At 55.7% G+C, this 13,131-nt stretch overlaps 1 protein-coding gene across 3 annotated transcripts in view; it reads left to right on the forward strand.

The window, feature by feature from the left end:
- The first annotated feature begins 878 nt into the window (after positions 1–878).
- CARNS1 (carnosine synthase 1) overlaps positions 879–13,131 on the forward strand; it is a 29,597-nt gene continuing 17,344 nt past the window's right edge. The window contains exons 1-4 of one of the 3 annotated variants that reach the window (XM_043547882.1): positions 879–963; positions 8,380–8,398; positions 9,323–9,575; positions 10,023–10,112. In XM_043547882.1, coding sequence (XP_043403817.1) covers positions 8,396–8,398; positions 9,323–9,575; positions 10,023–10,112 — 346 coding nt within the window. In that variant the 5' untranslated portion in view covers positions 879–963; positions 8,380–8,395. Of the gene's footprint in view, positions 964–2,191; positions 2,323–8,379; positions 8,399–9,322; positions 9,576–10,022; positions 10,113–13,131 lie in introns of those variants that run through there. The other 2 variants (XM_043547881.1, XM_037901489.2) reach the window with 2 other exon arrangements.

Below are 13,131 nucleotides of genomic sequence, written 5' to 3' on the forward strand. Positions count from 1 at the left end.
TCATCTAGTCCAGCCCCCTGCGTTGGGGCAGGACCAAGTAAACCTAGACCATCCCTGACAGGGGTTTGTCCCACCTGTTCTTGAAAACCTCCAGTGATGAGGATTCCACAGCCTCCTTTGGTGACCTGTTCCAGAGCTGAACTACCTTTATAGTTCGAAAGTTTTTCCTAATATCTAACTTAAATCTCCCCTGCTACAGATTAAGCCCATTAGTTCTTGTCCTACCTTCAGTGGACATGGAGAACGATTGATCCCCATCCTCTTTAGAACAGCCCTTAACAGATTTGAAGACTGTTGTCTGGTCCCCCTTCAGTCTTCTTTCCTCAACACTATACATGCCCAGTTTTTTTAACCTTTCCTGATAGGTCAGGTTTTCTAAACCTTTTATCATTTTTGTTGCTCTCCCCTGGCATCTCTCCAATTTGTCCATATCTTTTCCAAAGTGTGGCACCCAGAACTAGATACAGCACTCCAGTGGAGGCCTCAACAGTGTCCTACAGCAGAATAGAGGGGACAGTTACCTCCTGTCTCCTACATACAACCTTCCTCTTAATATGCCACAGAATATTAGCCTTTTTTGCTGCATCACACTCTTGATTCATATTCAAGCTGTGATCCACTGTTACCCCCAGATCCTTTTCAGCAGCACCACCGACTAGCCAGTTATTCCCCATTTTGTAGCTGTACATCTGATTTTTCCTTCCTAAATGATGTACTTGTGTTTTTTGAGTTTCATCTTGTTGATTCTCCGATTTGTCCAGGTTGTTTTGAATTCTAATCCTGCCCTCCAAAATACTTGCAGCCCCTCCCAGCCTGGTGTCAGCTGCATGTTTTATGAGTGTACTCTCCTCCCCGTGGATGGATGGATGGATGGATAAGAGCAGGAATGGAAGGAGCATCTCTTATCCTTGCAGAACATCCACTGCACCTACATTTATTCCTCTGACAGCAGGAAATTCAGAGGTAAGGTAAACCCCAGCTCTGCCCCACAACCTTAACTCTGCCCCTCAACGCTGTGGCAGGAGGTAGTGGGGACATAGACTGTCAGCGTGGTGTGGCCAGGAGGACTGTCTGAGGAGATGTGCCAGTCTGGGAGGTGTGCTGTGTCCCACAGAACTGTATTCTTTCATTGGTCTGCATGCACCACAGCTGCCCTGCACTGTGTTAGGAGCAGCAGCTGGATACGCGAGAAGGGCATGGGCACCCATGGGCTCATGTGCCCCACCACTCATTTCTGGGCTGAGCTCTGGGGGCTGTGTGAGGAAAGGAGCACAATGGTCTCTTCTTGCTGCGGGCTCTGAAGTAGAGATGCCAGGGCTCAGAGCAGGTGATGGTCCAGAGGGAATCCTTAGGTCAAGGAGTGGGACCACCTGGCAGCTCTGGGGTGGCCAGTGCAGTGGCTGGGGATAGCTGGGGTAGCCAGTTGGTGCTCATTAAACCCAGCCTAACTGGGATTCTTTCCTTAGTGAGGACATGGTCTGTCAGTTTCTCCTGCTCTCTGGGTGTGGCCTATCCAGGCAGCACCCAATCTCAGCTGAAGGGCAGAGTATGCCATGTCTGTGAGGGGTGAGTTAGGGGGTCACTCACAGAGGGCAGCGTTAAGGCAGGGGTGGTGTTTGTCCCATGGGGCTCCTCCAAAGCTGAACTGGGGGGGGGGGGGGGCTATCAGTGACCTTGCACACACAGTGCACGTGAAGTCATGCTGTGCAGAGGGTGACATTTTGAGCCCTGTATGGCACTGAGCAGGACGGAGCCACTGATGCCCAGCAGGCTGCCTCAGGGCCCCCTACGATTGCATGAGTTGCAAGCATCTAACGCTGCCCCCGAGCTAAGGTAGCAGGACTGGATGTTCCTTAGTACTGCAGTGGTTTCAGCAGAGGTGGATTTGATGTTCTGGAGGGGTGCAGGGCACTGCTCGACACCTTGCCCTGTGGTGGTAAAGCTTTTGGGCAGTGACTGCCCTGTGTTTATCGAGGATGCGGTGGCAGGGAAGGGGGCATGATGGGGGTGGGGCGTGGGCAGGTCCGGCTGGTCTTGTGCCCCTCTTGCATACGCATTCCCTGGGACTCACTCTGCCCCCTCGCGCATTCCTTCCTTGGGACACACGCTGCAGCCCCGCACTCACAGCCCGCGCTCCGTGGCAATAGCCAGCGCGGCCCCCCGGCACAGTCGCTCCCGCTCCCCAGCCGGGTGCTCCGCACTGGGCATGCCCCAGCTGGGTTTCTATATAAAGCCCGTCTGCCTTAATCCCTGGACGTTCACAGCCGCCTCTTTCCTGCCGCCAGCCAGACGCCACCGATCGGGAGCCGCTGCTGCCCGGGGGTAGGTCAGAGCCTCCGGCCCGGCCCCGGGGTGTCCGAGCACCGCACCCGGAGAGAGGCACCGGTCGGAGCCGCTTTGTCTGTGGATCGTGGTGCCCCGGCTGCTGGGCTGGGGGATGAGGGGAGCCGGGGGCGCTGAGGGGGCTGGTGGCAGCGGGGAACTGGGCTGGGGGCTGCGGAGAAGCCGAGGCTGCTGGGGGCTAGGGGCTGCGGTCCCAGGCAGCATCCCGGCACGGGGCTGCCTGGGTCGCCTCCCCAGCCCAGCCTGTTGCACGCGGGGCGAGACGGGCCGGCTGGAGGGGCGCAGGGCAGGCGCAGTGTCAGGGAGCGCCAGCCCGTGGCGGCGGTCGGGGCTCCTGAGCCATGCCGGCGCTGGCCCCGCCGGGAGCAGGTGCAGGGCTAGGCCGGGGCCGGCGGGAGCAGTGAGCCCCGGGACTTGCGGCCTGGCAGCTTCCCAGGTCCCCCGCTGCATCCCCAGGGGATGCCCCTCCCGCAACATCGCCACACTGACCCCTGTGGAGAATGTGGCGCGCAGCTGCGCGGGGGTCCCTGGGGCCGGTCCCCAGCGGAGCGGACATTCTGACAGGTCGGGCCGTTTCTGGGGGGTGCTGTTCTCTCTGTGCACCTCCCCTGAGACAGGTGCATGGTTGACACAGAGATCAGCACGGATTTCAATGGCGCCTTGCTGACTGACACCAGGTGGGGACAGGGCTGGTGCAACCACTAGGCGGTCGCCTAGGGCACCAAGTGGTTGCGGGCAGCCAAAAGCGCGCTCTGGGGAGGCGGTGGAGGGGAGGTGAGCTGGGGCAGGGGGGCGCGGGGAGGGCCGCCTGCAGCATGTAACGGGGGTGGGGTAGCGCCCAGGGGAACCGCTCCGCGCCCCTGCTCACCTCTGCTCCGCCTCCTCCCCTGAGCACCGCCTGGCTTTGCTTCTCTCCAGCCCAGGCTTCAGCGCCAAACAGCTGATTGGCGCCCCAAGCCTGGGAGGCCGGAGAAGCGGTGGCCTGCTCCGGGAGGAGGCGGAGCAGAGGTGAGCTGGGGCGGGGGGTTGCCGCACGCGGCTCCCGGGGCGAGGAGAGGGAGAGGGGGCGGCGGGGAGCTGTCGCAGGGGGGGCGCCTAGGGGGCGAAACATCCTTGCACCGGCCCTAGGTGCCGATCCGCGGGTGCCCATAGGGATCTGTCGCATCCAGTCCCTGTGTTCCTTGCTTGTCTTTCGGTGACTCTCTCTAATCACAGCACTAGAGCTGCACATAGGTGCAGATTGCATCTGTCTGAAGATGTTGGGGTAGAACAGAGGCTAGGGACAAAGTCCTGTCCCTGATTCTGTCATGAGCTCTGGACTGGCAGATCTCTTCCTCCGCCTCAGAGCTCTACCCATGAAGAGGAGATTGCAGTTGTGGGATGGGCGTGCAAACCATCACCCCGCACCTCTCAGCTCCACACACCTGTGCCTTGGCTCTGGGATTGCTGAGTCACCCCCATCTCCACTGGGCCGCTAAATGTAAAAGCATCTCTGATCCGCAGGGGCAGCCCTGGCATGAAGAGTGACCCGGACTGACCAGGGAGTGTATTAATGAGGGATTTGCTGGGAGAGCCCAGAATGGGGCTGGAAGATGCAGGCAGACAGGCCTTGGGTGGAAAACAAGTCAGTGAAGCCATGCAGCATTTTGTCATTACTCTCCTTGCCTTAAATCAATGTTACCCAGATGCTGCAAGCAGCACCCCGGGTCCAGGAAGCTGCCACAAAAGGGTCAACATTGAAAGTGTCCTCTGAGTTAGCAACTCATGAAATGAGTGGGACATGATATGCTTCTCGGAGTTACTGTCTGCAGACTCAGACTCAAACACTGCTGCATCAGACACAGGGGTGGGTCACACAGTTTAGGGCTATTGTCTCAGACTCTGTGCGGACTCAGGTAAACACTGCTGCATCGGTCACACTGGGGGCAGTTCGCAGCTCTCAGAGCTACTGTCTCAGGCTCTGTGCAAACTCAGGCAGTTGCTAAGGTGTCATTTCTCCTTGGGCCACATTTTAGAGGCTTTCTTCCCACCCACAGCAGCTGGAGACTTCTCTATTAAATGAATTTTGGAACACTGGGGAACAATTGAGGTCTGTCATAACCCTCCCCCTGCCCCACCCACCCCTGTGCTCCTGGTTAGCTCTCTGTGCTCCCCCATAGAGTGCGCTCCTGTCCCTGAGAAACACTGCCTTAAATTATAATGTCTAAGTATTATCCCCTCTGTTGGAATTGGGAAATCTTTATAACCCTAAAGGGAGATAGAATCACAGCCATTTCTTCCTAGCCCTTGGCATCAGGGTTTGTGATGATAAAAAAAGAGCTTGTTTTGAAGTCAAGCTTGTGGTTTCCAAAGCTGACTAATGTCTTTAGCCATCCAGCTCCCAGGGAAGCTCTCAGAATTTACGCGGCTTATTCCTGGCTTGACTTCGAACATCTCAAACTCCAATTCTAAATTGGATGCTCTTTAAAGTCAAGCGTGGGCTACAATTTGATGTCCAATGCAAATTTTCTTTACAGAACAACAAAATGTTTTTCTAGGTCAACGTATTATTTGTATGACGGTAGCACATATGCGCTTCAACCGAGATTGGGGCCCTGTCGCATCAGGTGCTGCACATGGACATAAAGTCACCGAGGTTGGGGCTCCGTCATCATGCCGGGCACTGCACAAACACAAAATGAGAGACAGCCCCTCCCTGCTTTGATGTGCTTACAATTGAAATAAAGGATCATTATCTCTGTGTTGCAGATGGGGAAACCAAGGCACGGCTTGCTTAAGGTCATAAAAGGGAGGCAGTAACAGAGCTGGGCATTGAACCCAGGTGTCCTGCGTCCTTACCCCTTCAGCACAAACCCGTCCTTCCCGCCAGAATAATGTGTCTTGTTTCCTATAATTAAGCTCCAGGTCCACCAGTTATGTGAGATGAATTTGTAATCCCCTGCCCTCCTACTGCCTTGCAACCCAAACACTGCAGCACAGGGAAGCAGGGAGGGAAAGGGACTCTAGACAAAGGGGAAAGTGTCATTGTCCCAGCGCTGGGTGACCACAGATTGGAGGGGAGGGGGAGGGGAGCCTGCACACTTGCGCCCTGGGAGTGATTCCAGGTGGCGTTGGTGACACGGGAGCAGGGTTTATTTGTTTGTAACATGTGGGGCCAGAGCGTCAGCTGCTGCAAGTGGGCACAGACTCAAGTGGAGTGATGCTGATTTTGATGCCAGCTGGGGATCTGGCTCCATTGGCTCTGGTGGACTGATGTTGATTGGCATCACACCATCACTGGTCCTGGGGCTCCGCACAAATCAAGGCTGCCCAGGACTCTGATACCAGAGCGAGAGGCACTTTAACATCCCAGCTGCTGCTGGGCAGAGCCCCAGGTGGCTTCATGGGCATGGCAAGCTGTGCCAGGGGCTGCCCAAGAGTCACCGGGTCGGGCCTCTGTCCAGCGGGGGAGGACACAACCTGCCCAGGATGGGGTGTCACTGGCCCCCCCATGGTCCACTTATCGGTGGGGCCTGCTCTCGCTTGGCTGGCAGGGCCCTCCTGGTGCTGTGGCACTTGGCGTGGGAGTGATCGGAAGTGAGGGAAAGGCACATGGCAGGGCTGAGGGTCTGCATAGGCAGAGGGGCAGAGATTGACCAACTGATGGGGATTCTCCGGAAGCTATGCAGCCCCTGTGCGGTGCCCGTCCTGCCTGCACATAGAGCCAGACTGGGAGTGCATAGAGGTAGCTGTGTGCTGGAGGGATCCTCCCAATTCCAGGCCCTGCCTCTTACTCCGATGTTGCTAAACCAGGCGGGGGTTGGGGCTGGGGCGTGCTGTTCCAGTTTAGGGGTTCTCATATCCTCAGAGCAATCCCAGCTCCCGGGGTGCTTTCCCTGAAGCTCCCCTCACAGCCCTGGCCTCTCACAGGCCCCAGGGAGTAAGGATGGGGAGCGCAGGGCCTGGCTAGGGATGCCGTGTCCATCTGGCCAGGAATCCGTCCATCCACATCTTGTCCTTGCTGCACTGACTGGCTCCATGGACCCCATAGGGGAGAGGGGTAACATCCTGCCTCCCACGCCCCCCCCAGAGCACCTCCTGTCCAGTCCCACCAGGGAGGGGCTGACTCTGCCCTGCTCCTCCCTGTCCTGCTCTGCCCCCAGTGTCCCCTCAGCCCCTTCCTGGGCAGGGGCTGTCTCTGCCCCTCATTTAATTTCACATAATCCATTTTTCATCCCTTTCCCCGGTGATTGTTTTCTCGGGCGGGGAGCAAGGGAATGAGACAGACGGAGGAAGGGAGGGGGTGTCCAGTAATGAGATTCCCACCCTCCCCTGGCAGAGCTGCATGTCCCTGTTAATCCCATTGGGGTGGAAGGGTCACCTTGGGTATGCCTGTGCCCCTGTGGGAAGCTCCGGCCGTGGCTTCACCCCCTTAAACCCTCTGAGGTGTGTTATGAGCATGGCAGGGGTCCCTCACTAGGTGCTGCAATGCAGCCTTCTCTAGGATGGAGCCTGGCAGCTGTGTATAGAGGGAATGCCTTACCCTGTGCTGAGGTGCAGCTGCCTCTGGGGTGGGGCCTGGTGCTGATTAATACCCCAAAGTGCCACTGCACACCTGTGCAGAAGAGGCAGTGGAGAGAGACCATCTGGGATGGATTGTGGGGGGATCGTGGAGGCAGAATGGAATTGCCCAGGACACCTCAACTTGTGTCCAAATGGGACTTTTGACCCCCCCAGGGGACAGGGCTGTGGTATATGACCAAAAGGAAGCATCTCATGGCACAGTGCCCCCTAGTGCTCCACTGGGGCATTGGGGGCTGGCACTGCCTGCGAAGGGAGAGCACCCCACTACTGCATTCCCCGCCCCACTCTCTGAAGCAATGCACTCCAAGTGTGCCAGCTCCAGTCCAGAGCCCTGGGGGTGGTGCCTGGCACGTGAAGGGCAGGGACAGTCTGAGAAGAGCTCCACAGTGACCAGTCAGTTGGCCCAGCAGCTACACATGACAGCTCAGCTGACCCTCACCGCCAGGGACAGGAGGGAGTGAGGGGGAGAAGTTTGCCCTGGAATAGCTTTGCTGGGGAGGGCAAGGGAATGGCAGCTGCTGGAGAACAGATAAGAGAGGAGGGATGGGCTGATGGCCAAGGCTTGGGACCCCCAGGTTCTGTTGCTGGCTCAGGAAAGTGAGGGACGTGCTATAAATTCAGCCTCTTGTTCTCACGGCTCCTCCGCCCTGTCCCAAGGGAAGAGGCCGAAGCCCCAGCCCAGCCCTACTCCCATGAGGAACGATCCTGCCTTGTCAGCTGGGTGTCCTCCTTGTCGGACTCCTGGGTTCTTGGGATCCTGCAGCCTGGGGATACTTGTTCTCAGCAGCATCCCAGAAGCAGGGAGCTCTGAGCTAGTGGGGCTAGGGAGAGGGGCCCTGTAGCCCCTGCTGAGCCAGCACTAGAGGTTTGGGGGATTACCTTAACCAGCCTCTGTCCTTGGAGCTGGGAATGTCTCAGCTCTGCGGCTAGGAGGAACTGCACAATGAGCATCTGGGGCAGGACTCAGAGCCTGCCTGGGACATGAGCCCAGACAGGAGGGGACCCCCGGCCAAACCGCCCCCATCACTGACCCTCAGAGCAGGGCCAGCTCAGCTAAAACGCCCCGGGGGTCACAAAGCTCACCGCTCTGCCAGTGTCCCTTAATCCTGACCCGCAGCCCCTGCTATCCCAGCCCTGGGTTCCCCATCTCACCTCAGTCCCAACCACAGCCCCCCTGCTATCCCAGCCCTGGGCTCCCCACACACAGAGCTCTTTTGGTGTCCCTCAACCTTGACTGACAGCCCCTGCTATCCCAGCAGTGCTATTCAGGTATTCAGCGGTGGGCGCAGGAGCCTGACGCTGGAACTGCCCCAGCTGTGTGGGTGCAGTTAATGCTGGAGGAGGGGTGAGCAGAGCATGCAACTGGCGCCCCCTGTGGGTCAAAGATGGGGTGACAGGCTGCTCCCCATTGCCCACGGAAACCTGCAACTGGTGCCTCTCTCTTTCTCTCTCTCTTTTTTTTTTCTCTTGCAGCTTCTTTGCTGGCAGGATGGTGAGTTTGTCCCGCTGCTGTTCCCCATCCAGCCCCCTGCCCTGCCTCACGTCCCCAGGAACCACTTCCGGGCCCTCTAGTCCCAAGTGGGAGCCAGTGTCCTCAGCCCCAGGAATTTAGCAGAGGGATTTGGACTCAGGGACGCAGGGAAGTGGGGGGTGTGGGGGGGTGTCCAGCTGGGGAGGAGGGAGGTCTGAAGCAGGCCCTGCTGTACTGGTGCTAATAAGGGGGAAAATGGTGTCCGATTCCCTCAGACACTGGGAGACTCCTGCAAATTACCATAACTGTGGGAGTCTTCTAGCCATACTGCTGGCTGGGCACTGCTGTGGGGAAGATCGCAGCACCAGGGTCGGTCAGGGTACTGCTGTGGGGAAGTTTGCAGCACTGGAGCCCTAGCTGTGCCGTGCCAGGGCACCATTGCACAACAGCTCTGGCGAGGTCTTGCACTGGGTGTGTGGTGGAGAAGGAGGGGGGTGGGGCGTCCCAGCAGGAGGCAGAAATCTCTCCCCTTCTCCCTACTTCTACTCCTGCCTCCCTCCCTGAGCTCACTGACCCAGGCAGATTGATCTGTTTACAGCCTTGCTTCTCAAGCTGCTTAGCTCCGGCCCCACGTGACCCGCCCCCTTTGGGGAGGAAAAAGAGATGCTTTGTTTGAAAACCAGCCCCCGCCCCAGGCCTCTGCTGTCCTTGGGCAACTGGCACCTGCCTCGCCCACCCTGTGGGGATTTACCCCCAGCCAGAGCCATGCTGCCCCTACACAGGATCCATGCCCTGGGGCACCAGCATTCACACTCCCAGCCCCACCCCCAGGGGGATCCATGCCCTGGGGCACCAGGATTAACGCTCCCAACCCGCCCCCAGGGGGATCTGTGCCCCAGGGCACTAGCATCAGGATTCACACTCCCATCCCCATCTCTGTTGCAGCTGTCTCTGGATCAGATCAATGTGGATCAGCCCCTGATCCTGAAGGAGCTGGACTGGGCTGAGCAGGAGCCCCTGCCATCACTCAGTCCCCCGTGTCCTTCCTGGCATCAGGACGTGTCTCTGGACTGCAAGTCCTCTCCGGAGGACACCCAGGCACATGCCTGGACTACCTACTACTACAACCTGCTGCAATGCACCTTGCAGCAGGAGGGGCTGCCAGAGACAGTCGACCGCACCAAGGAGCCCAGAACAGGTGCATGCCAGCCCACCCAGGGTGCCACCACTCGCATGCTGGGGCTACAGCACTGCCTTACAGAAACCCCTCTTGTGGCATCAACCCAGGGGGATCTGGGAGCACAGTGCCCTCTAGTGCTGGGCTGAGAGGTGGGGCATGGCCAGGGTAAGGAGGGCAGCAGCACAGCACCCCCTAGCATAGACTGGGAGATGGGGCATGGCTGGGGTATGAAGGGCAGCCACATGGCACGCCTTAACCTGTGGTGTTGTAAATCCTGTATATGAGGGGCTGGGGCACCCCCAGCACGCCTAGTTCCAGCACCACTGCCCTTAGCAAAAGGCTAGGAGATGGAGCATGGCTGGGTATGGAGGGCAGCCACATGGCATCCCTTAGCACCAAGGCCTAGAGGGCAGCACAGTGCCGTTGGCGGGAATAAGTGGTTAATTCCTCCCCTGTGTCTCTTAGGGTTCAGCTTGGGGGATGTGACCATCTGCATCCTGGGATCCCCGACCTCGTACCTGTCTGTGCTGCTGGAGGGTAGCTCCCAGTGCCCAGGTGAGTGACACATCCTGTATCCCTGCACTGCCCATGTGCTGTGAGTTCCCCCTCCCCCTAAATCAAGGAATGGGTGGGAATTCAGTGCCCTATTTGCCCTGAATACCCAGGCTGATGTGCTCAGTTGGGACCAACCCTGGCACAGCACAGGGGACTGTAATAAAACATAGGATGTTACAGTGTTATCACAAAACCCAAAATCATAGAAGAATCACAGAACTGTAGAACTGGAAGGGACCTCAGTAGATCATCTAGTCTAGGCCCCTGCACTTACAGCAGGACTAATAACTAGACCATTCCTGACAGCTGATTGTCTAACCTGCTCTTTAAAACCTCCAATGATGGAGATTCCACAACTTCCCTAGCAATTTGTTCCAGTGCTTAACTACCCTGACAGTTAGGAAGTTTTTCCTAATGTCCAACCTAAGCCTCCCTTGCTGCAATTTAAGCCCATTGCTTCTTGTCCTATCCAAGGTTAAGGAGAATAAGTTTTTTCACCCTCCTTTGTGTAACAACCTATTATTTACTTGAAAATGTCAGTGTGACGGGTTCCCCCTCCCTGCCGGCCCGCCCCGTCCGGGGTGCCAGCTGATGTACTGGGTACCACTGAGCTCACCCAACCCACTAGCATGGGCTCCCTTACTGTCCTGCTGAGCCAGGCCTTCAAGCCTCCTCCAGCACACACACAGATAGGGAAACACCTAGCTTCAGAAAAACACAGACACTGAGATCAGCTCAGCTAGGGAATTGCCCAGCACTCAAGGGTACACCCCCTCTGGAGTGTAAACCCAAAGTTGTATTGTCTTATGCTGCACAGAGAACTATGCAACGTAAGTGTAATGCTGACAGACCCCAGTGGGTGGGATCAAACCTGGGACCTCTGGAGCTTAGTTCATGAGCCTCTACCGCATGAACTAAACTGACTGTTAGCTAAGGCTGAAATTAAGGCTGTAATTGCTCTCTAAGTAGTCTCAGTGCCACTATAGAATACCACACCCAGGAGGTGTGTGGGTTACATAAGATCATTGAAATTCACCCCCTCCTTCAATGTGGAGGAAGATATGCACAGCTTTTTCCCCCCAGTTATGAATTCAACAAACTGGTTTCAGAGAAAACAAAACCAAGTTGATTAACTAGAAAAGATAGATTTTAAGTGATTATAAGGGATAGCAAACAGATCAAAGCAGATTACCAAGCAAATAAAACAAACATGCAAGCTAAGCTTAAGATATTAAATAAACTGGTTACAAGTAGTAATTTCTCACCAAGTATCAGGGGGTAGCCGTGTTAGTCTGTATCCTCAAAAACAACGCGGAGTCCGGTGGAACCTTAAAGATTAACAGACTTATTTGGGCATAAGCTTTCATGGGTAAAAACCCACTCCATGCATCTGAAGAAGTGGGTTTTTACCCACAAAAGCTTATGTCCAAATAAATCTGTTAGCCTTTAAGATGCCACTGGACTCCGCGTTGTTTTAATTTCTCACCCTAAATGTTGTTTTAGGCAGATTGCAGAAATTCTTGAAGGCGAGCTGCTCTTGCTTGCAGCTTAAAAATCGAGGTATTTCTTTCATAGGCCGGACACTTTTCCAGCCTGGGCTCAGTCCTTCTCCTCCCCACACCAGTCTTTTTTTCTTAGATCTTACCAGCATTCATCCTGGGCGGGGATTCAGTGAAGAACCACCCTGAGTATATCACTCCCCTGCCTTAAATAGGTTTTACATATGACAGGAGTCCTTTGTTTTCCAGTGTGGTTTCCCCCACCCCCAGTGGAAGAATCATAGAATATCAGGGTTGGAACGGACCTCAGGAGGTCATCTATTCCAACCCCCTGCTCAAAGCAGGACCAATCCCCAACTAAATCATCCCAGCCAGGGCTTTGTCAAGCCTGACCTTAAAAACTTTTAAGGAAGCATATTCCACCACCTCCCTAGATAACGCATTCCAGTGTTTCACCACCCTCCGAGTGAAAAAGTTTTTCCTAATATCCAACCTAAACCTCCCCCACTGCAACTTGAGACCATTACTCCTTGTTCTGTCATCAGCTACCACTGAGAACAGTCTAGAGCCATCCTCTTTGGAACCCCCTTTCAGGTAGTTGAAAGCAGCTATCAAATCCCCGCTCGTTCTTCTCTTCCGCAGACTAAACAATCCCAGTTCCCTCAGCCTCTCCTCATAAGTCATGTGTTCCAGTCCTCTAATAATTTTTGTTGCCCTCCACTGGACTCTTTCCAATTTTTCCACATCCTTCTTGTAGTGTGGGGCCCAAAACTGGACACAGTACTCCAGATGAGGCCTCACCAATGTTGAATAGAGGGGAACGATCACGTCCCTCAATCTGCTGGCAAAGCCCCTCCATATACATCCCAAAATGCCATTGGCCTTCTTGGCAACAAGGGCACACTGTTGACTCATATCCAGCTTCTCGTCCACTGTAATCCCTAGGTCCTTTTCTGCCGAACTTCTGCCGAGCCATTCGGTCCCTAGTCTGTAGCGGTGCATGGGATTCTTCCGTCCTAAGTGCAGGACTCTGCACTTGTCCTTGTTGAACCTCATCAGATTTCTTTTGGCCCAATCCTCTAATTTGTCTCGGGCCCTCTGTATCCTATCCCTACCCTCCAGCGTATCTACCTCTCCTCCCAGTTTAGTGTCATCTGCAAACTTGCTGAGGGTGCAATCCACACCATCCTCCAGATCATTTATGAAGATATTGAACAAAACCGGCCCCAGGACCGACCCTTGCGGCACTCCACTTGATACCGGCTACCAACTAGACATGGAGCCAATGATCACTACCCGTGGAGCCCGACAATCTAGCCAGGTTTCTATCCACCTTATCGTCCATTCATGCAGCCCATACTTCTTTAACTTGCTGGCAAGAATACTGTGGGAGATCGTGTCAAAAGCTTTGCTAAAGTCAAGGAACAACACGTCCACCGCTTTCCCCTCATCCACAGAGCCAGTTATCTCGTCTTAGAAGGCAATTAGATTAGTCAGGCATGACTTGCCCTTGGTGAATC

This window comes from Chelonia mydas, chromosome 6, assembly GCF_015237465.2.
Source record: "Chelonia mydas isolate rCheMyd1 chromosome 6, rCheMyd1.pri.v2, whole genome shotgun sequence".
Classification (NCBI taxonomy): Eukaryota; Metazoa; Chordata; order Testudines; family Cheloniidae; genus Chelonia; species Chelonia mydas.